Here is a 20,523-nt window from a genome sequence, read left to right as displayed (position 1 = left end):
AAAAGAACACAACAGATTAAGTTTTGGTATTACATCTTGTTTATGTTTCCTATTTTGCTCGGCGACTGGCCTCTCCGGAGTAATGGATGCAAATACAAAATTGGAACCGACCCTTGGTGCCTGAACAGGTAACACGGATTTCATCAACGATGCAATTTCTGATAAATCTTTTTCACGACGTGGTCCGGCTAGCGACGTGCACGGGACCTATTTAGTTCGTATAATGTAATGCAAAAATGTTTTATGCACTAGAAAAATTGATTGATGTGTACAAACAATACGTGTATACAGCTCATAAATTAAAACTTACCCGTAAAATAGAAAAGTAATAAAAAAAAATAAAAACTGCGGAATTGTTGTAAAACTTGCAGCATGATGTTTTCGGATCTGGAATCAAGGTATTTAAAGGTTCTGTGTACGATTATTGGATGTGTGGGGTGGATGTGTAAGGGATACATGTTATAAGATAGCCGCTGTATCTCGGGCATAGCATACCCATATCGGTCGCCGAATCGAATCGATACACAACGTATCTGCCCCACACAGTCAACACTGTCGTTGACACTTTTGAAAGGTACGACTAAATTATTTTTTTATTAAGTAGATATGGAGAAACTAACTAATTGAACTAAATGTTAAATTAGTTTTGCACTTAGAGGCATTTTAGCTTTCTTGGCTGGTGCTGGATTTTGCTTGGATGAATCGCATTTAGAACTCTGAAAAAAATAAAAATAAATACCATCGGAAGCAAAAGAACACAACAGATTAAGTTTTGGTATTACATCTTGTTTATGTTTCCTATTTTGCTCGGCGACTGGCCTCTCCGGAGTAATGGATGCAAATACAAAATTGGAACCGACCCTTGGTGCCTGAACAGGTAACACGGATTTCATCAACGATGCAATTTCTGATAAATCTTTTTCACGACGTGGTCCGGCTAGCGACGTGCACGGGACCTATTTAGTTCGTATAATGTAATGCAAAAATGTTTTATGCACTAGAAAAATTGATTGATGTGTACAAACAATACGTGTATACAGCTCATAAATTAAAACTTACCCGTAAAATAGAAAAGTAATAAAAAAAAATAAAAACTGCGGAATTGTTGTAAAACTTGCAGCATGATGTTTTCGGATCTGGAATCAAGGTATTTAAAGGTTCTGTGTACGATTATTGGATGTGTGGGGTGGATGTGTAAAGGGATACATGTTATAAGATAGCCGCTGTATCTCGGGCATAGCATACCCATATCGGTCGCCGAATCGAATCGATACACAACGTATCTGCCCCACACAGTCAACACTGTCGTTGACACTTTTGAAAGGTACGACTAAATTATTTTTTTATTAAGTAGATATGGAGAAACTAACTAATTGAACTAAATGTTAAATTAGTTTTGCACTTAGAGGCATTTTAGCTTTCTTGGCTGGTGCTGGATTTTGCTTGGATGAATCGCATTTAGAACTCTGAAAAAATATAAAAATAAATACCATCGGAAGCAAAAGAACACAACAGATTAAGTTTTGGTATTACATCTTGTTTATGTTTCCTATTTTGCTCGGCGACTGGCCTCTCCGGAGTAATGGATGCAAATACAAAATTGGAACCGACCCTTGGTGCCTGAACAGGTAACACGGATTTCATCAACGATGCAATTTCTGATAAATCTTTTTCACGACGTGGTCCGGCTAGCGACGTGCACGGGACCTATTTAGTTCGTATAATGTAATGCAAAAATGTTTTATGCACTAGAAAAATTGATTGATGTGTACAAACAATACGTGTATACAGCTCATAAATTAAAACTTACCCGTAAAATAGAAAAGTAATAAAAAAAAATAAAAACTGCGGAATTGTTGTAAAACTTGCAGCATGATGTTTTCGGATCTGGAATCAAGGTATTTAAAGGTTCTGTGTACATGTTATAATTGGATGTGTAAGGGATACATGTTATAAGATAGCCGCTGTATCTCGGGCATAGCATACCCATATCGGTCGCCGAATCGAATCGATACACAACGTATCTGCCCCACACAGTCAACACTGTCGTTGACACTTTTGAAAGGTACGACTAAATTATTTTTTATTAAGTAGATATGGAGAAACTAACTAATTGAACTAAATGTTAAATTAGTTTTGCACTTAGAGGCATTTTAGCTTTCTTGGCTGGTGCTGGATTTTGCTTGGATGAATCGCATTTAGAACTCTGAAAAAATATAAAAATAAATACCATCGGAAGCAAAAGAACACAACAGATTAAGTTTTGGTATTACATCTTGTTTATGTTTCCTATTTTGCTCGGCGACTGGCCTCTCCGGAGTAATGGATGCAAATACAAAATTGGAACCGACCCTTGGTGCCTGAACAGGTAACACGGATTTCATCAACGATGCAATTTCTGATAAATCTTTTTCACGACGTGGTCCGGCTAGCGACGTGCACGGGACCTATTTAGTTCGTATAATGTAATGCAAAAATGTTTTATGCACTAGAAAAATTGATTGATGTGTACAAACAATACGTGTATACAGCTCATAAATTAAAACTTACCCGTAAAATAGAAAAGTAATAAAAAAAAATAAAAACTGCGGAATTGTTGTAAAACTTGCAGCATGATGTTTTCGGATCTGGAATCAAGGTATTTAAAGGTTCTGTGTACGATTATTGGATGTGTGGGGTGGATGTGTAAGGGATACATGTTATAAGATAGCCGCTGTATCTCGGGCATAGCATACCCATATCGGTCGCCGAATCGAATCGATACACAACGTATCTGCCCCACACAGTCAACACTGTCGTTGACACTTTTGAAAGGTACGACTAAATTATTTTTTTATTAAGTAGATATGGAGAAACTAACTAATTGAACTAAATGTTAAATTAGTTTTGCACTTAGAGGCATTTTAGCTTTCTTGGCTGGTGCTGGATTTTGCTTGGATGAATCGCATTTAGAACTCTGAAAAAAATAAAAATAAATACCATCGGAAGCAAAAGAACACAACAGATTAAGTTTTGGTATTACATCTTGTTTATGTTTCCTATTTTGCTCGGCGACTGGCCTCTCCGGAGTAATGGATGCAAATACAAAATTGGAACCGACCCTTGGTGCCTGAACAGGTAACACGGATTTCATCAACGATGCAATTTCTGATAAATCTTTTTCACGACGTGGTCCGGCTAGCGACGTGCACGGGACCTATTTAGTTCGTATAATGTAATGCAAAAATGTTTTATGCACTAGAAAAATTGATTGATGTGTACAAACAATACGTGTATACAGCTCATAAATTAAAACTTACCCGTAAAATAGAAAAGTAATAAAAAAAAATAAAAACTGCGGAATTGTTGTAAAACTTGCAGCATGATGTTTTCGGATCTGGAATCAAGGTATTTAAAGGTTCTGTGTACGATTATTGGATGTGTGGGGTGGATGTGTAAGGGATACATGTTATAAGATAGCCGCTGTATCTCGGGCATAGCATACCCATATCGGTCGCCGAATCGAATCGATACACAACGTATCTGCCCCACACAGTCAACACTGTCGTTGACACTTTTGAAAGGTACGAAAACTAAATTATTTTTTATTAAGTAGATATGGAGAAACTAACTAATTGAACTAAATGTTAAATTAGTTTTGCACTTAGAGGCATTTTAGCTTTCTTGGCTGGTGCTGGATTTTGCTTGGATGAATCGCATTTAGAACTCTGAAAAAAATAAAAATAAATACCATCGGAAGCAAAAGAACACAACAGATTAAGTTTTGGTATTACATCTTGTTTATGTTTCCTATTTTGCTCGGCGACTGGCCTCTCCGGAGTAATGGATGCAAATACAAAATTGGAACCGACCCTTGGTGCCTGAACAGGTAACACGGATTTCATCAACGATGCAATTTCTGATAAATCTTTTTCACGACGTGGTCCGGCTAGCGACGTGCACGGGACCTATTTAGTTCGTATAATGTAATGCAAAAATGTTTTATGCACTAGAAAAATTGATTGATGTGTACAAACAATACGTGTATACAGCTCATAAATTAAAACTTACCCGTAAAATAGAAAAGTAATAAAAAAAAATAAAAACTGCGGAATTGTTGTAAAACTTGCAGCATGATGTTTTCGGATCTGGAATCAAGGTATTTAAAGGTTCTGTGTACGATTATTGGATGTGTGGGGTGGATGTGTAAGGGATACATGTTATAAGATAGCCGCTGTATCTCGGGCATAGCATACCCATATCGGTCGCCGAATCGAATCGATACACAACGTATCTGCCCCACACAGTCAACACTGTCGTTGACACTTTTGAAAGGTACGACTAAATTATTTTTTTATTAAGTAGATATGGAGAAACTAACTAATTGAACTAAATGTTAAATTAGTTTTGCACTTAGAGGCATTTTAGCTTTCTTGGCTGGTGCTGGATTTTGCTTGGATGAATCGCATTTAGAACTCTGAAAAAAATAAAAATAAATACCATCGGAAGCAAAAGAACACAACAGATTAAGTTTTGGTATTACATCTTGTTTATGTTTCCTATTTTGCTCGGCGACTGGCCTCTCCGGAGTAATGGATGCAAATACAAAATTGGAACCGACCCTTGGTGCCTGAACAGGTAACACGGATTTCATCAACGATGCAATTTCTGATAAATCTTTTTCACGACGTGGTCCGGCTAGCGACGTGCACGGGACCTATTTAGTTCGTATAATGTAATGCAAAAATTTTTTATGCACTAGAAAAATTGATTGATGTGTACAAACAATACGTGTATACAGCTCATAAATTAAAACTTACCCGTAAAATAGAAAAGTAATAAAAAAAAATAAAAACTGCGGAATTGTTGTAAAACTTGCAGCATGATGTTTTCGGATCTGGAATCAAGGTATTTAAAGGTTCTGTGTACGATTATTGGATGTGTGGGGTGGATGTGTAAGGGATACATGTTATAAGATAGCCGCTGTATCTCGGGCATAGCATACCCATATCGGTCGCCGAATCGAATCGATACACAACGTATCTGCCCCACACAGTCAACACTGTCGTTGACACTTTTGAAAGGTACGACTAAATTATTTTTTTATTAAGTAGATATGGAGAAACTAACTAATTGAACTAAATGTTAAATTAGTTTTGCACTTAGAGGCATTTTAGCTTTCTTGGCTGGTGCTGGATTTTGCTTGGATGAATCGCATTTAGAACTCTGAAAAAAATAAAAATAAATACCATCGGAAGCAAAAGAACACAACAGATTAAGTTTTGGTATTACATCTTGTTTATGTTTCCTATTTTGCTCGGCGACTGGCCTCTCCGGAGTAATGGATGCAAATACAAAATTGGAACCGACCCTTGGTGCCTGAACAGGTAACACGGATTTCATCAACGATGCAATTTCTGATAAATCTGAATTCGTGTTTTGTGTTCTTGAGTACATCTATTCTGGGAAGCTGCTGTGTTCAGTCAAAAGCAAAGACAGAATTTTAAGTATTCTAAAAGAATTTGATATTTTCGTGCCTGATGATCTACAGAATTCAGTAGACTGTGGAAGAAATGGAAGTAGTGAGGCAGAAGGGGAAATAATATTTGAAGAAGCCATTGCAAGTGAACCAAAAACTACTAAAGATCCCACAAACATTTCAGAGGATAAATCTCCCTTTGCAACTTCTGCCGATGTTCGTGTAGTAAATAGTGGAGAACTAATTTTACGAGAACCCAATATTTCAAGCTCCAATGAAGATCCCTTCCAGTATGAAGAAAAGCTTCCAGAAAAATTCTCAAACAGTCATAAGATGTATAGCAACAAAAGTAAAACTCATTGTGGATCAAAAATGGCTATTCTGAATTCAAGCACCAATGTTACTGAAACCATTGTTGAACCGGAAATCTCCAGACATAAAGATCCGGTCTTCACCGTAGTCACCAACCAACCCACTTCGCTGGAAGAAACGCTTGAAAGTATCGTATGGTCAGAGATTGTAGCGGTTGAACCTCAAGATAACCCATCGCTAAGTAATTGTGATGTGCATAGAAGTAGTGTAGAAGATGAATGGACTATTCAGCAAATACCGGATAGGCAGACCGTTACGCTGCAGTTCCCTGCCCAGATTCTTGGCAGTACGACTTTGAGCGCACTAAAAAAGGGAAAAAGAAGAAAATTACATTTGTTGAGGAAGAGACTGAAGACAGTGACCAAGATCCCGAAGATCAAGACCAAGAAGATTCTCTTGGTTACGAAGAAAATGATGAAGTCAAAAGTAAATCAGCAGTACAAACATCTAACCAGTCTGACGATCAAAGTAATGGTTTTGAACCTCCGCTCAACTTTGAAGTAGCTGCAAAAAAGCTGGATTCGTGTTTAGATCAAAGTACATCTACCCTAAGATCGGATGTGAAGCCTAGTTTGAAAGTAAATATCTTAATTGGCGCGTTAATTTCATTTTGTAATGCAATTTTAATGTTTCAGGGAATCGGATGTTCTAGTTCACTTGAGGATCTCACTCCAAACCTGGACGTGAGTGATAGTGCTGAAGAAGAAGAAGATATTATTCCTAAGTTGAAGTGCACACAAAACAATGAAACCTCAAACGTCGAAGAACTATTGGCCCTCTGCTCGGGAAAATTCCCTGGTAAGTTGTGTCGAAGATTTGTTTTTTCGTTGTATGCTTAGCTAACTTATTTTACCATGTAGATTCACTGACTTTCTGGAAGAGACACGCAAATAAGTAGTTTGACTGAAAATGCAGATGACGAATCTGATGAAGAAGTTAAGCCGTTCGCAAGAATAATTCCAATGGCTGATGAGGATGACGAGGAAGATGGCTCCAGTAGTGCTCTCCCAAAATTCGTTTCTGAAAATGACGCTGATGAACCTGGAACTGTGCCTTCTTTTTTAGAGGATGGAGAAAAATCACTGTCAAAGGTGAAAAAAAGGGCCCGTGTTTGTCTGTCAGATGACGAAGATGAAACTATCGATGAAAACCATTCGTTTGTCGAAGAAGAGGGAATGCATGAAGAGGAACGAGAATTTAGAGGTCTGACTGAGTTTTTTGAAGACGAGGCTGAACTGTCCGGTTCCGAAGTTGGCAGCGGTGACGAACGAGAAGACGAAATGGATGACTGGGAGGAGGAGGAAGGCGATAAGGAGGATATTGATGAAAACGAAGTTCGTGAGCAAGTTGGAAGAGCCCATATGAAGACAATGCTTGATCAAGACCAGCGTGAAGTTCGACTTTTTCAAGAGCTTTTTCTCGAAGATGGAGATTTGCATTCTGATGGCGGTGGAAGGCAAAGACAATTTCGGTGGAAACAGGCTGATGGTGAAAATACTGAGGGAGACGGTGCCCGTCCAAAAAATCAAGAAGATGAAGAAGATGAAGCTGCTGAAGAACAGGATGATCTCACATGGAGAAAAATTCATCCAATAATCGTACACAGAAATCCAAAAGTCGCAACAGGTGATCGTCCAACGACGTAAAATGTTTTCAGTTTACTAAACAACCATTTTTGCCGCCAAACATTTGGTGTACAGGAAACGAATAAAGAAGTGCCATTGGTTATGAGCCGGCAAACTAAAATGGTGAAAATCAACACTGCTTCCAAAACCATTAATCAAATTACAGAAGGCGATTCCTCCGCTGCTACTGCCAACGCCAAGCAGTCAACGCATTCTAAGGCGAACATTGTGACCACTGTAGGTTACTTTTACAAAGTGCTTAACACATTGTAGAGATCAGCGCTTATATACTTTCCTACTTTTCATTTTATAGGTGAGATGCGGATCTTTTTTACGCAGAAGTGAAAAAGATTTATCAGAAATTGCATCGTTGATGAAATCCGTGTTACCTGTTCAGGCACCAAGGGTCGGTTCCAATTTTGTATTTGCATCCATTACTCCGGAGAGGCCAGTCGCCGAGCAAAATAGGAAACATAAACAAGATGTAATACCAAAACTTAATCTGTTGTGTTCTTTTGCTTCCGATCCAATAATCGTACACAGAACCTTTAAATACCTTGATTCCAGATCCGAAAACATCATGCTGCAAGTTTTACAACAATTCCGCAGTTTTTATTTTTTTTTTATTACTTTTCTATTTTACGGGTAAGTTTTAATTTATGAGCTGTATACACGTATTGTTTGTACACATCAATCAATTTTTCTAGTGCATAAAAAATTTTTGCATTACATTATACGAACTAAATAGGTCCCGTGCACGTCGCTAGCCGGACCACGTCGTGAAAAAGATTTATCAGAAATTGCATCGTTGATGAAATCCGTGTTACCTGTTCAGGCACCAAGGGTCGGTTCCAATTTTGTATTTGCATCCATTACTCCGGAGAGGCCAGTCGCCGAGCAAAATAGGAAACATAAACAAGATGTAATACCAAAACTTAATCTGTTGTGTTCTTTTGCTTCCGATGGTATTTATTTTTATTTTTTTCAGAGTTCTAAATGCGATTCATCCAAGCAAAATCCAGCACCAGCCAAGAAAGCTAAAATGCCTCTAAGTGCAAAACTAATTTAACATTTAGTTCAATTAGTTAGTTTCTCCATATCTACTTAATAAAAAAATAATTTAGTCGTACCTTTCAAAAGTGTCAACGACAGTGTTGACTGTGTGGGGCAGATACGTTGTGTATCGATTCGATTCGGCGACCGATATGGGTATGCTATGCCCGAGATACAGCGGCTATCTTATAACATGTATCCCTTACACATCCACCCCACACATCCAATAATCGTACACAGAACCTTTAAATACCTTGATTCCAGATCCGAAAACATCATGCTGCAAGTTTTACAACAATTCCGCAGTTTTTATTTTTTTTTTATTACTTTTCTATTTTACGGGTAAGTTTTAATTTATGAGCTGTATACACGTATTGTTTGTACACATCAATCAATTTTTCTAGTGCATAAAACATTTTTGCATTACATTATACGAACTAAATAGGTCCCGTGCACGTCGCTAGCCGGACCACGTCGTGAAAAAGATTTATCAGAAATTGCATCGTTGATGAAATCCGTGTTCGGATTCTTTTTTCTCTGTTTTGTCACTCATCGAAAACAATAAAGCGAAGAGGGCAGTATGGGTGTGGATGATGACTTCCAGCAGGTGATTTGTTACAGGATGCTAAAGAACTTCTACCCTGTTCAGATTTACAAGACCAGTTGCCAACAGTTTTGCTACGGCAAAAAGTGAGGGCTCCTGCAGTAAATATAGAAGGAGTTCAATCTATTAGAATTCAATCTACTTTTATCCAGATTGAAGTTGTACAAACCCTGTTAGTAAAAAAATCTGGTAAAAAAATCTCAGATACAATTAATTAGATTGAAATTATGCCTGTTTGAGAAGGTACCAAACTCTCGTGTCAGTTTATCTAAAAAAGCAAAAAAGCTGAAAAAGTAAAAAAGAGTATTTAAAACACGTTTTGTACGAGGGAAACATAATATATGAATATGAGATCATGATGAACATGATGATATAAGAATATAATTATACCTTTCTCGACAAGTTTCCCAGCCGAATCTATAAATTCCATCGTTCTCTTCACGAGAGGTCGGCCCTTTTCTAAAAGTAATATATTTATTCATTTTAAATGACAGCAGGCCGCCATTAAAAACGAAAATGACAACAAACGAGGAAAAAAAAACAATTGCCGATTCAAATGCGACGGCGGCTGCTGAAATTTCGGGGCCTATCCACCACTGCGTGGCTTGAAAGGATGGTCACGTGACCATCCCACTGAGCCAATAAAAACCCTGGAAATGGTGCCGTTTTCTGGTACGGACCTCTCCGTACGTACGTGGAGACCATGTTGGTTGAAAATTAGATACAACTGAATGAGCTATCCATCTGCCACCTAGCGGCAGAAAATTCCAGGCTTTTAGCATTCCATTCAGGAACGGTGATTTACATCATACGAATCCTATATTTTGCCATTTTTCATGAATAATATTCTTTTTAAAATATACTCAATCCTATTAAATAAATAATTCGATAAGGAAAGAAAATTGTTCATTTTTTATTTTCGTCAATTTAGTCTATCTCATTTACCAAATCCAACATAAAGGTCCAACAGATGCCAAAACGGACAGTAGCTGTTTTCCAACATCTATTTAACAGTATAAAAGACTTGATAAAACATTCCAAGTATAGTAACGGTGTTGGTTCGCTAGCACCGTTACTGTGGGATACCACAGTATATGATAAATGGTGGCTATATGGTGATGGACGTTGTCGGACCATTTGGAGATTGTCTGACGCTAATTCCAGGTCGAAAATGGCTTCAAGACTATCGTAAGGATCAATATAACCATCAAATAACATATACTGTGGAATACCATAGGTGCAGAAATGTGCGAATGGTATAAGGTCGTCGTGGAGTCGTGGTGGTGGCTAGTTTATCAGGACCTGGATCGGACCATTGTCTGACGCTAATTCCAGGTCGAAAAGGGCTTCAAGACTGTGTAGGGTTCCATATGTAGTCTGAATCACCTTGGCTAGATTGCTGCACGATTGCGATTCGAACGCTGTACCCCTTAATGGAGGAAGCTAGGTGAATGAACGGATTACCTATGCCTATGGCTATGGCTGGCCTGTGGCCGATAATTTGACCGATGATCCCACTTTTTTATTCATTCTTAGATATAGCTCATTTAAATAAAGCCTGCATGTGCGTGAATAACAATTCAAGGATAAATAATGTGTAACAATGATCGTTATTTAATCTTTACCCGAATATTTATTCACGCACATGCATGCATCTGTTCAGTATAGAATGAAACTGTTGACAGGTAAATAGCAGTCTTTGATATTGGTCTGTTCCCAGCAATGCGGGGAATTTCGATTTCAAGGTTCTCTCAGACAGGGTCATAGGCGATTGGAAACGACCCTGGTGGATCATTTTTGCATAACAAGTTTACCCAACGCAGGAACGAGCAGGATCGTGAAACTCTTGTCTTAACCAGTCTGCTGTTGGTGATATGGTCGATAAAGATTTAATAATAGGTCAGGGTATAATTTGCTACCAACCCGTTCATGTCGAAACTGGTCAAAGCATCAAGAACAAAGCTCAAGAACAAAGCTTTTCACTTGCTGGAATGCAGGTGAGATGATTTGGCGTAGTATGGGATCTGGCGCACAAAATCAAGTCATCAAGGATGTTGAATTTCAGCTTACGTAAATTTATAGTCATACAAAACACTACGACGACCTAACGATTCATGAGATTTTTGAAATGCTATCTGCCTCATAATTATGAGCTGGAGCCGACGGCATCCTGTAAGTTTCAGGTGAAACAGGTAGTACTGATTAAATGGCGGTTCAAAAGAAAGGACTTTCTCGCAAATTCAAGAGTTACATGTTGCCAATCATTTACACAAATTTAATTTAGCTCGAGAATGAAAAAATCCACAATTCTTGTTGTTGAAAACGAGAAGCACAACACACAATATTCGACTGTGCACTCTGGAACTACCGAAATCACAGAGATAGAAAAGTTGAACTGCTCGGGCGCGGTGCAAGTGTCTATTTGCTTTATGTCGGCGAATAGATTGTGATGATTGTCAACATCAGTATTTACCTCGAATATTGAGTGTACTGTACTTTTTTTTCTTTTAGTACTTTACTTTTACTCTATTCGCTAATATAATACTACAGCAGTAGCCGACCTCTGCAAGCCCCGTCATCTAGCATTACTCAACTCTGGCTCTTGAATAAATAAACCTTTCCCCTCCACCAAAAGAAAAAAAAAAGAAGTCTCGTACTACAGTACTGATAAAGCGCAGGGAAGACGTAGCGGCAACTTGGGAGCCCCTCCTCCCCTCGCGGGAGTTGTGTGACAAACACTGCACAGAGAGGCAGACAGACTGCGAGCGACAGGGAAGAAGAAAAGCCATCCGTACATTTGGATCCAAGAATACAAAAACATAACAAAAAACTCGTCCTTCTTCATCTTCACCATATCGAAGGATCATATCATTTCCACCAAGTAGGAAAGTATATAAGCGCTGATCTCTACAATGTGTTAAGCACTTTGTAAAAGTAACCTACAGTGGTCACAATGTTCGCCTTAGAATGCGTTGACTGCTTGGCGTTGGCAGTAGCAGCGGAGGAATCGCCTTCTGTAATTTGATTAATGGTTTTGGAAGCAGTGTTGATTTTCACCATTTTAGTTTGCCGGCTCATAACCAATGGCACTTCTTTATTCGTTTCCTGTACACCAAATGTTTGGCGGCAAAAATGGTTGATTAGTAAACTGAAAACATTTTACGTCGTTGGACGATCACCTGTTGCGACTTTTGTTGCAGGAGCCATTTTTCTCTATCACTGTGAATTTTTCTCCATGTGAGATCATCCTGTTCTTCAGCAGCTTCATCTTCTTCATCTTCTTGATTTTTTGGACGGGCACCGTCTCCCTCAGTATTTTCACCATCAGCCTGTTTCCACCGAAATTGTCTTTGCCTTCCACCGCCATCAGAATGCAAATCTCCATCTTCGAGAAAAAGCTCTTGAAAAAGTCGAACTTCACGCTGGTCTTGATCAAGCATTGTCTTCATATGGGCTCTTCCAACTTGCTCACGAACTTCGTTTTCATCAATATCCTCCTTATCGCCTTCCTCCTCCTCCCAGTCATCCATTTCGTCTTCTCGTTCGTCACCGCTGCCAACTTCGGAACCGGACAGTTCAGCCTCGTCTTCAAAAAACTCAGTCAGACCTCTAAATTCTCGTTCCTCTTCATGCATTCCCTCTTCTTCGACAAACGAATGGTTTTCATCGATAGTTTCATCTTCGTCATCTGACAGACAAACACGGGCCCTTTTTTCACCTTTGACAGTGATTTTTCTCCATCCTCTAAAAAAGAAGGCACAGTTCCAGGTTCATCAGCGTCATTTTCAGAAACGAATTTTGGGAGAGCACTACTGGAGCCATCTTCCTCGTCATCCTCATCAGCCATTGGAATTATTCTTGCGAACGGCTTAACTTCTTCATCAGATTCGTCATCTGCATTTTCAGTCAAACTACTTATTTGCGTGTCTCTTCCAGAAAGTCAGTGAATCTACATGGTAAAATAAGTTAGCTAAGCATACAACGAAAAAACAAATCTTCGACACAACTTACCAGGGAATTTTCCCGAGCAGAGGGCCAATAGTTCTTCGACGTTTGAGGTTTCATTGTTTTGTGTGCACTTCAACTTAGGAATAATATCTTCTTCTTCTTCAGCACTATCACTCACGTCCAGGTTTGGAGTGAGATCCTCAAGTGAACTAGAACATCCGATTCCCTGAAACATTAAAATTGCATTACAAAATGAAATTAACGCGCCAATTAAGATATTTACTTTCAAACTAGGCTTCACATCCGATCTTAGGGTAGATGTACTTTGATCTAAACACGAATCCAGCTTTTTTGCAGCTACTTCAAAGTTGAGCGGAGGTTCAAAACCATTACTTTGATCGTCAGACTGGTTAGATGTTTGTACTGCTGATTTACTTTTGACTTCATCATTTTCTTCGTAACCAAGAGAATCTTCTTGGTCTTGATCTTCGGGATCTTGGTCACTGTCTTCAGTCTCTTCCTCAACAAATGTAATTTTCTTCTTTTTCCCTTTTTTAGTGCGCTCAAAGTCGTACTGCCAAGAATCTGGGCAGGGAACTGCAGCGTAACGGTCTGCCTATCCGGTATTTGCTGAATAGTCCATTCATCTTCTACACTACTTCTATGCACATCACAATTACTTAGCGATGGGTTATCTTGAGGTTCAACCGCTACAATCTCTGACCATACGATACTTTCAAGCGTTTCTTCCAGCGAAGTGGGTTGGTTGGTGACTACGGTGAAGACCGGATCTTTATGTCTGGAGATTTCCGGTTCAACAATGGTTTCAGTAACATTGGTGCTTGAATTCAGAATAGCCATTTTTGATCCACAATGAGTTTTACTTTTGTTGCTATACATCTTATGACTGTTTGAGAATTTTTCTGGAAGCTTTTCTTCATACTGGAAGGGATCTTCATTGGAGCTTGAAATATTGGGTTCTCGTAAAATTAGTTCTCCACTATTTACTACACGAACATCGGCAGAAGTTGCAAAGGGAGATTTATCCTCTGAAATGTTTGTGGGATCTTTAGTAGTTTTTGGTTCACTTGCAATGGCTTCTTCAAATATTATTTCCCCTTCTGCCTCACTACTTCCATTTCTTCCACAGTCTACTGAATTCTGTAGATCATCAGGCACGAAAATATCAAATTCTTTTAGAATACTTAAAATTCTGTCTTTGCTTTTGACTGAACACAGCAGCTTCCCAGAATAGATGTACTCAAGAACACAAAACAGTTCTTCAAAGCTCAGATCAATTGAGATGCAGACATCTAGGTCTAACTCACAATCAGGTAACAGGATGGAAAAGAACCGGCTGGCAGCAGCAAGAACACCTGTGTAAAATATTTTATGAAATCATTTCAAGAAATACAGCATTTTCTAAAATTTTGAACCTCATCCAATCATACGTCTGTTAGCACGGAGCTTGTTTTGTAAGCTGTGTTGTTCATTATTGTCATCTGGAGACTGGCAAAAAAATGTTAACATCCTGAAACATTAAAAAAATTCAGAGAATCAACGAGACAGACTAAAGAGGAAATTGGCAAAATAAGGTGGTGTATATAATACACACAGCACACAAAGCTTGCAAAATCTCATTGTTTAAAAATAATGGAAAATCTAATTGTTGAGAAACAGCCATAATCATGTCTTACAGTGAATTGTTCTTTTTCCTTCCATCCATCCATCAACAAGAAATGATGCAGACATACTCCATGGTTAATTCCTACAATCTTAACTGGACCTTCACTACTCATTGTTTTTTTCCTTTTAGATGCCATTCCCATCCTGCAAAAGTGGCCTTTGTGAAAACGAAGAACACGCTAATAAAAAAAATCTTGATGTTCAAATATAGCGTTTTTTTTTCACAACCCAATTTTTTTTTTTTTTTTTTTTTGATGTTTGGGGCGCTGGAGAGGACATCTGGTGGCCAGGGTTGTCTCCAGTTAGCGAGCATAGGTATGCTCTTTAGCCCTCGCCTTTGTCTTAACTTGGCGTCGTTTGCGTTCTTTGTCTCGATGTGTGGTCGCCATTTCTGTCGTGTTTGTTCTGGTTGTTGACCCAAACAGTTTCCACTAGCCACTACTAGAAGAGGTGAGGGGATAATTTGAGGCAGCCCCATCAGAGACAGCCAGTAAAATATCAAAAACCAGTACTTGTTCAGGTGACTACGTTTTGTTCTTATTATGTAATTTTTTTGTTATACTTTTTTTTCTATTTATTTAGATGGAAGGTAGTCTTTTTGGGCAAGGGGTGGCAATGGAAAAGAAAAAGCATGCATCCAAACTACAAAATCAAGTGAGTATAATATCTGCTATCAATAAAATCTTAGACATAAAATTTCTTTATTATTTAGGCTACCCTAGACCCTGTTCTGAATGCACTCAGTGCAGTTGACAGATTTGAGGATTTACAAAATAGTAATTTATCAACCCGACTGCTAAAAAGCACCCTACTGATACCACAATCTAGCTCAGCTGATTCCAAAAGTCCAGAATCACAGCTGGAGGTTGAATTTTTAATCATAATCAATGAAGTGACTTCAATCCTAGTATCACTTATTATTTTTAAATTTTATCTGTTCCAGAGTAATCAACTGATTTTGAAGAGAGACAGTCAAATTCCCAATGAAGACCAGGTGGTGGTGAATCAGAAGTTGTCAGAAAAACTGAAATTCCACCAAGTAGAAGGTGTAAAGTTTATGTGGAATGCATGTTTCAGAACCAGCACAAGTGCTGGATGTGTGCTTGCACATTGCATGGGTTTAGGCAAAAGCTTGCAAGTTGTAACTTTGACCCATACTGTACTTACTAATGCTATATGTCAGGTAACAAGCATAGTTGTATTATGATCAATAATATAGTATTTAAAATATTTTCTTTTCTATGAATTCTTTCTTTTTAAATTTTCACGTAGGTAAATCGTGTAATGGTGGTGTGTCCACTTAGCACGGTCTTAAACTGGGAAAACGAGTTCAGGATCTGGCTTCCTGGTGACACATTCACGACTCTGAACGTTTGCGAATTAGCTAGCAGTAAAACGGGTAAAACGAGAGAAACAAAAATTAAAAAATGGCTGAATATCGGAGGAGTATTGATTTTTCGGTATGAAATATTATTGAGGGTATGAAATATTTCGAATTCTTACCAAAGAGAAAAAGAAGCTTACTGAGCAGGACGAGGTATTTCGGCAAGCCTTAGTTGATCCGGGTCCGGATGTACTTATTTGTGGTATTTTCTAAATATTTATTCTACTGTGTTACTCTTCGTTCAACTGCCATCCGTGTTTTCTGGTTGCAGATGAAGGACATTTATTGAAAAACGAAGATTCCGAAATATACAAAGCCATGAATCAGATTTGCACTCGACGCCGAATTATGCTAACTGGCACACCTCTTCAAAATAGTCTGTTCGAATTCTATACAATGGTTCAGTTTGTTAAGCCTGGACAACTGGGTACGAAAGCAGAATTCGGAAAACGTTTTGCAAAGCCGTTGGAAAAAGGACAGGCGGTCGACTCCGCCCCGGAAGATGTTCGTGTCATGAAACGGCGAGCTCTTATTCTTCATAAGATGCTTGAAAGTAAGCTAATTTTTTAAAAACTGTTTTCCAAATTTGTTGATGGAAATTTATTAATTCATTGGCATTATAAAATTTCATTGTTGCTAGATATTGTTCAGCGTTTTGACAGCAACGTCCTCGCACCCTTTTTACCGCCCAAATATGAATATGTTGTATCCATAAGGATGTCGGAGCTCCAAATCCGCCTTTACCTTTATTATTTGGAAAATCACACTAAAGGAGGGAGTATCCAACCCTCCGGAAATCAAGGTGAAAGTGCTGGATTGTTCAGCGACTTTCAGCAGCTTGCCCGAGTTTGGACTCATCCAAAGGCTTTGCTTTTGGCATGTAATCGTCCGGATTCAAGGAACTCAACTCAACATGCTGTTTCAAAAATTTCCAGTAGTGGTGAAGGAACGGCGAAAAAAATGCCAAAAACGACGATGACGACGATTACCTCATGAGGACCGAGGAACAAATTTTCGGTAAACATCTTGATTTTCCTCTTTTTCTTATTAAAAATTTCTTTTTTTGACCAATGCTTCGAAAACAAAAACACTGAAAAAGGCGAGGACGTGTGTATGCAAGATCTGGTTGACCAAGCTTTAACGTCGTCCAGCAGTCCTTGGTGGTCAGATTTAATCTCAGAAAACGAAATTAACAACATAGAACACAGTGGAAAATTTGTTCTGCTGATGGATATTCTTCGGGAGTGCGAGCTGATTGGTGATAAATTATTGGTCTTCAGCCAGTCGCTCAGAAGCCTAGATCTGATAGAAGAGTTTCTTGCAATTGAAGATTTCAAAAATCAAAACAGAAGCACTAACGAAACCAATGGGGCAAGTGTCATAATTTGCCAATCACGATGTTTGCGTTTATTATTTATCTTTTTAGAAGGTTGTTGGCGGCACGTGGAATATCAATACTGATTACTTTCGACTGGATGGCTCCACGTCTTCCGAACAGCGTCTTAAATGGTGCCGAGCGTTCAATGACCCCCAAAATCCCCGTTCGCGTCTGTTTATAATCTCAACTAGAGCTGGCGGTATAGGCATAAATTTGGTGGGAGCCAACCGCGTCATAATTTTTGATGCGTCATGGAACCCGTCACATGATCTGCAAAGTGTCTTTCGGGTTTACCGGTATGAAATTTGTCTTGACTAATAACATCCGTAATTAAATTTTTAAATGCAGGTTAGGACAAAAGAAGCCGTGTTACATTTATCGCTTCGTAGCTCAGGGAACCATGGAAGAAAAAATCTATTATCGCCAGGTTAGCAAAAATAAAAATAAATATTCTTTTCGTCGCACTGCTTGCTGACGTTTTTTGTTCCCCTTGCACAGGTAGCCAAACTCTCACTATCAAGGCGTATTGTTGACGAGGAGCAAATCGATCGTTACTTCGCCTCAAACGATTTGACTGACCTCTATACATTTAATGCCGATGGCCAGTTTTCGTTACCGGCTTCAATACAAGAGCGTGATGACTCTTCTCTTCTTGACGACAACCTGTTGGCTGGAGTCGCAGTTCGACTGAAAGAGTGGGTTGGTGGGTACCAAGCACACGATTCTTTGCTTCAGAATCGTCCTGAAGAATATCTCGAAGACAGTGAGCAGCAAGCCATTTGGAAAATATTTCAAGTAGAAAAAGAAAAAGAGACTTCGTTGGCGCAAGCAAGCTCGCAAATAACTCTGTGATGAAGTTGGTTTTGTTTACAACTGTCGAGCATGGTGTAAAAGGGAGGTGTACCAACTCTTCAGTTAAGAAGGGTATCTCAGCTGAAGCCTCTTCGTGGTACAAGGTTATCAATCGTCAGAGACGCCTGGTGGCCGATCTTGAACTAAATGAAAAACCCACTTGAAAAATATTCTAAGTCCAAAACAGTGGATCCATCCCTATCGGCATTCGCTACGGGCCTACGGCCCATGGCAATAAGATGGCATTTCAAAATTAATGTTATTATCTTTCTTGTTTGGAAAAAAAAATATTTCAAGTACTGTATGATCACACTCTATATTTAAAAAGAAATTAAAAGATAGTTTAAGTATTACTTTGTATTACATTTCTTGTATGGGCATTTTTGGCCAGTTTGAAACTCGCCTGGACTGTTGTTTGTTCTTTGGACAATAAAACATCTTTCAAACGTTTAGATTCAAAATAATATCTCACTTTTACATACTCCATTATTAAAGTTCCCATATTACAATGGCGATGAGTATCACAAAAAGGGGCAGTACATTGGTTAATTTAACTTTTGCTATACACTCTTGGAATGTATCAGTGATATAAATATGATTAAGTGACTTAAAGTGGTTTGAGACAACTTTTTCAATTGCGCACAAAGTTTGGTACATTGACAGGGTGACAAACACCAGTCCACCTTTGGTTGGAGCTCTCGTGTATGCATCTGCGTCAAAATCACTTGGTAGATCTGCTTCTTTGGTAATTACAGTCTGTCTGCATGCCTCACACTCGAAAAGGTTTTCTCTCGTTTTCACCATGTAACCTGCTACATCGTATATGAGAAAGTTACCGATTCTATCTTCTTTGGACAAGGGCAACTCGTTTACGTAACGCTTTCCCAGCTCTTCCATTAAATCATCTTTCATTGCTACCCTTAAATCAGCAGCAGCCTTAGCATTGTCGCGGAATTTTTTAATGAGACACTCCTTAAAATCGACGAGCACCCTAATATGGTCATCATTTTCTACATTTGCGTTCCGCAATAGTATCTTCGCGGGTGTGTACAATGACATCATCCTGATAATATGTAGAAAACTTGTAGCCGTTGGATGTGTATCGACTGAACGTATGCGCCCAAAAGTCATCTATAGGCAAAAAAGGATAGTTCATTAAACGATTATTTGCATTTTTTTTTTTACAAATATATACCTCTAAGGCGTCTTGGTTTCATTTTGCTGTCAGTACGAAATCGTATTTCTCTAAAGGGTTTTTTGGATTCAATAACTCTTCTGTCAAGTCAATGGTGCTACGGATAGACAAGCGCCAGCCATCTAGAGTCGTATCTGACGCAAATGCGGCCATTATTCGACGTTTTCCAGGATTGCGATGGCACTCCTCAGTTAACTCTATTATTTTTAGCATGTCTTCGAGTACAGATTTTTTCCCCTTTGTTACCTTTCCCTCCATTTCGACTAAATTATTCCAGTTGTTCCCATTAATTGACTCACCCTTGTGTCGTCCATTCATAATGTCAAATGTGTCATTAATAAGCTTTGTAAGCTTTTCTGTAGCTTCTGATCCTAATAAAATAATGAGTTAGATTTAGAAATTTGGAAGATTTAATAAGGTACCATTGAATAAATGCGCTGTTTTTTTGTCTTCTCTTAAAAATTTTAAAGCCATGGCCATATGTTTGGAGTACAGCTGTGTGGCCAAGCTTACCGTCATTCTCTACCAGGTTGATGGCCAAATGTGAGCAAGTTTTAACTTGGGAACCAATTTCAAACCAAGCAACCTTTGATGCTCAAATACTCTCTGATAGAACATGTGGTAGACAGTGTGCCCGGCAAACTGAGAAACATAAAAAGGAAAGTATTAGTCTCCATTTGCTTAAGTATACTTTAAGCACATTTACAACCTGAGCAATTTTTTGAAGCACAATTTATTCACCATTTTTGGAAAGACGCTATCAAGGCGTCAACCAAACGACGCCATTAATGTGTTCAAACTTTCAGTACGACTAATGGAAAACCGTTGACGACTGATCCGAAGGTAACATTTTCTCACAAGCTCAAGAGATGGCGTTTACTATAGAGAACCAAACAATGCCTACTGGTACCACAAAGAGGCTTCACAAGAGATACCCTTCTTAACTGAAGAGTTGGTACACCTCCGTT

General features: G+C 38.7%; 2 protein-coding genes, 3 long non-coding RNA genes and 2 pseudogenes across 5 annotated transcripts; 2 read left to right on the top strand and 5 right to left on the bottom strand.

Annotated features, from left to right (window-relative positions):
• The first annotated feature begins 5,420 nt into the window (after positions 1 to 5,420).
• LOC123467705 (claspin-like) lies at positions 5,421 to 7,798 on the top strand. The gene is made up of 5 exons (XM_045167522.1): positions 5,421 to 6,408; positions 6,466 to 6,628; positions 6,691 to 7,456; positions 7,531 to 7,692; positions 7,769 to 7,798. The coding sequence occupies exons 3-4, from the start codon at positions 6,793 to 6,795 to the stop codon at positions 7,539 to 7,541; spliced, it is 675 nt and encodes a 224-aa protein (XP_045023457.1). The 5' UTR covers positions 5,421 to 6,408; positions 6,466 to 6,628; positions 6,691 to 6,792; the 3' UTR covers positions 7,542 to 7,692; positions 7,769 to 7,798.
• Positions 7,799 to 8,930: 1,132 nt separating this feature from the next.
• Positions 8,931 to 9,915, bottom strand: LOC123467716. The gene is made up of 3 exons (XR_006641840.1): positions 9,503 to 9,915; positions 9,282 to 9,397; positions 8,931 to 9,208 (listed from the first exon to the last, which is right to left on the bottom strand). It is a non-coding gene; the product is annotated as an uncharacterized LOC123467716 (long non-coding RNA).
• Positions 9,916 to 10,009: 94 nt separating this feature from the next.
• On the bottom strand, positions 10,010 to 11,326 carry LOC123467720. The gene is made up of 2 exons (XR_006641845.1): positions 11,036 to 11,326; positions 10,010 to 10,975 (listed from the first exon to the last, which is right to left on the bottom strand). It is a non-coding gene; the product is annotated as an uncharacterized LOC123467720 (long non-coding RNA).
• Positions 11,327 to 11,879: 553 nt separating this feature from the next.
• On the bottom strand, positions 11,880 to 13,295 carry LOC123467729 (annotated as a pseudogene).
• On the bottom strand, positions 13,185 to 14,801 carry LOC123467704. Its single transcript, XM_045167521.1, has 4 exons — positions 14,758 to 14,801; positions 14,512 to 14,591; positions 13,344 to 14,436; positions 13,185 to 13,286 (listed from the first exon to the last, which is right to left on the bottom strand). Exons 1-3 carry the CDS (start codon positions 14,784 to 14,786, stop codon positions 13,418 to 13,420), a joined length of 1,128 nt encoding a protein of 375 aa, XP_045023456.1. The 5' UTR covers positions 14,787 to 14,801; the 3' UTR covers positions 13,185 to 13,286; positions 13,344 to 13,417.
• A 261-nt stretch (positions 14,802 to 15,062) lies between these two features.
• Positions 15,063 to 18,713, top strand: LOC123467709 (annotated as a pseudogene).
• On the bottom strand, positions 18,700 to 20,487 carry LOC123467710. The gene is made up of 4 exons (XR_006641834.1): positions 20,265 to 20,487; positions 19,978 to 20,197; positions 19,556 to 19,926; positions 18,700 to 19,491 (listed from the first exon to the last, which is right to left on the bottom strand). It is a non-coding gene; the product is annotated as an uncharacterized LOC123467710 (long non-coding RNA).
• Between the last annotated feature and the right edge of the window lie 36 nt (positions 20,488 to 20,523).

Source organism: Daphnia magna, unplaced genomic scaffold, assembly GCF_020631705.1.
Source record: "Daphnia magna isolate NIES unplaced genomic scaffold, ASM2063170v1.1 Dm_contigs216, whole genome shotgun sequence".
NCBI classification, from domain to species: Eukaryota; Metazoa; Arthropoda; class Branchiopoda; order Diplostraca; family Daphniidae; genus Daphnia; species Daphnia magna.
The sequence above is the reverse complement of the archived record's forward strand: the minus strand, read 5'-3'. Positions and strand labels throughout refer to the sequence as shown.

What these genes read in the sequence shown, in the direction of transcription:
- LOC123467705 (XM_045167522.1), top strand. Translation starts at nt 6,793, where the DNA reads ATGGCTGATGAGGATGACGAGGAAGATGGCTCCAGTAGTGCTCTCCCA.
- LOC123467704 (XM_045167521.1), bottom strand. Translation starts at nt 14,786, where the DNA reads ATGGATGGAAGGAAAAAGAACAATTCACT. An exon ending in AGGAAAAAGAACAATTCACT is followed by an intron (nt 14,592 to 14,757) that starts GTAAGACATGAT and finishes TTAATGTTTCAG; the next exon opens with GATGTTAACATTTTTTTGCC. An exon ending in CAAGCTCCGTGCTAACAGAC is followed by an intron (nt 14,437 to 14,511) that starts GTATGATTGGAT and finishes TATTTTACACAG; the next exon opens with GTGTTCTTGCTGCTGCCAGC.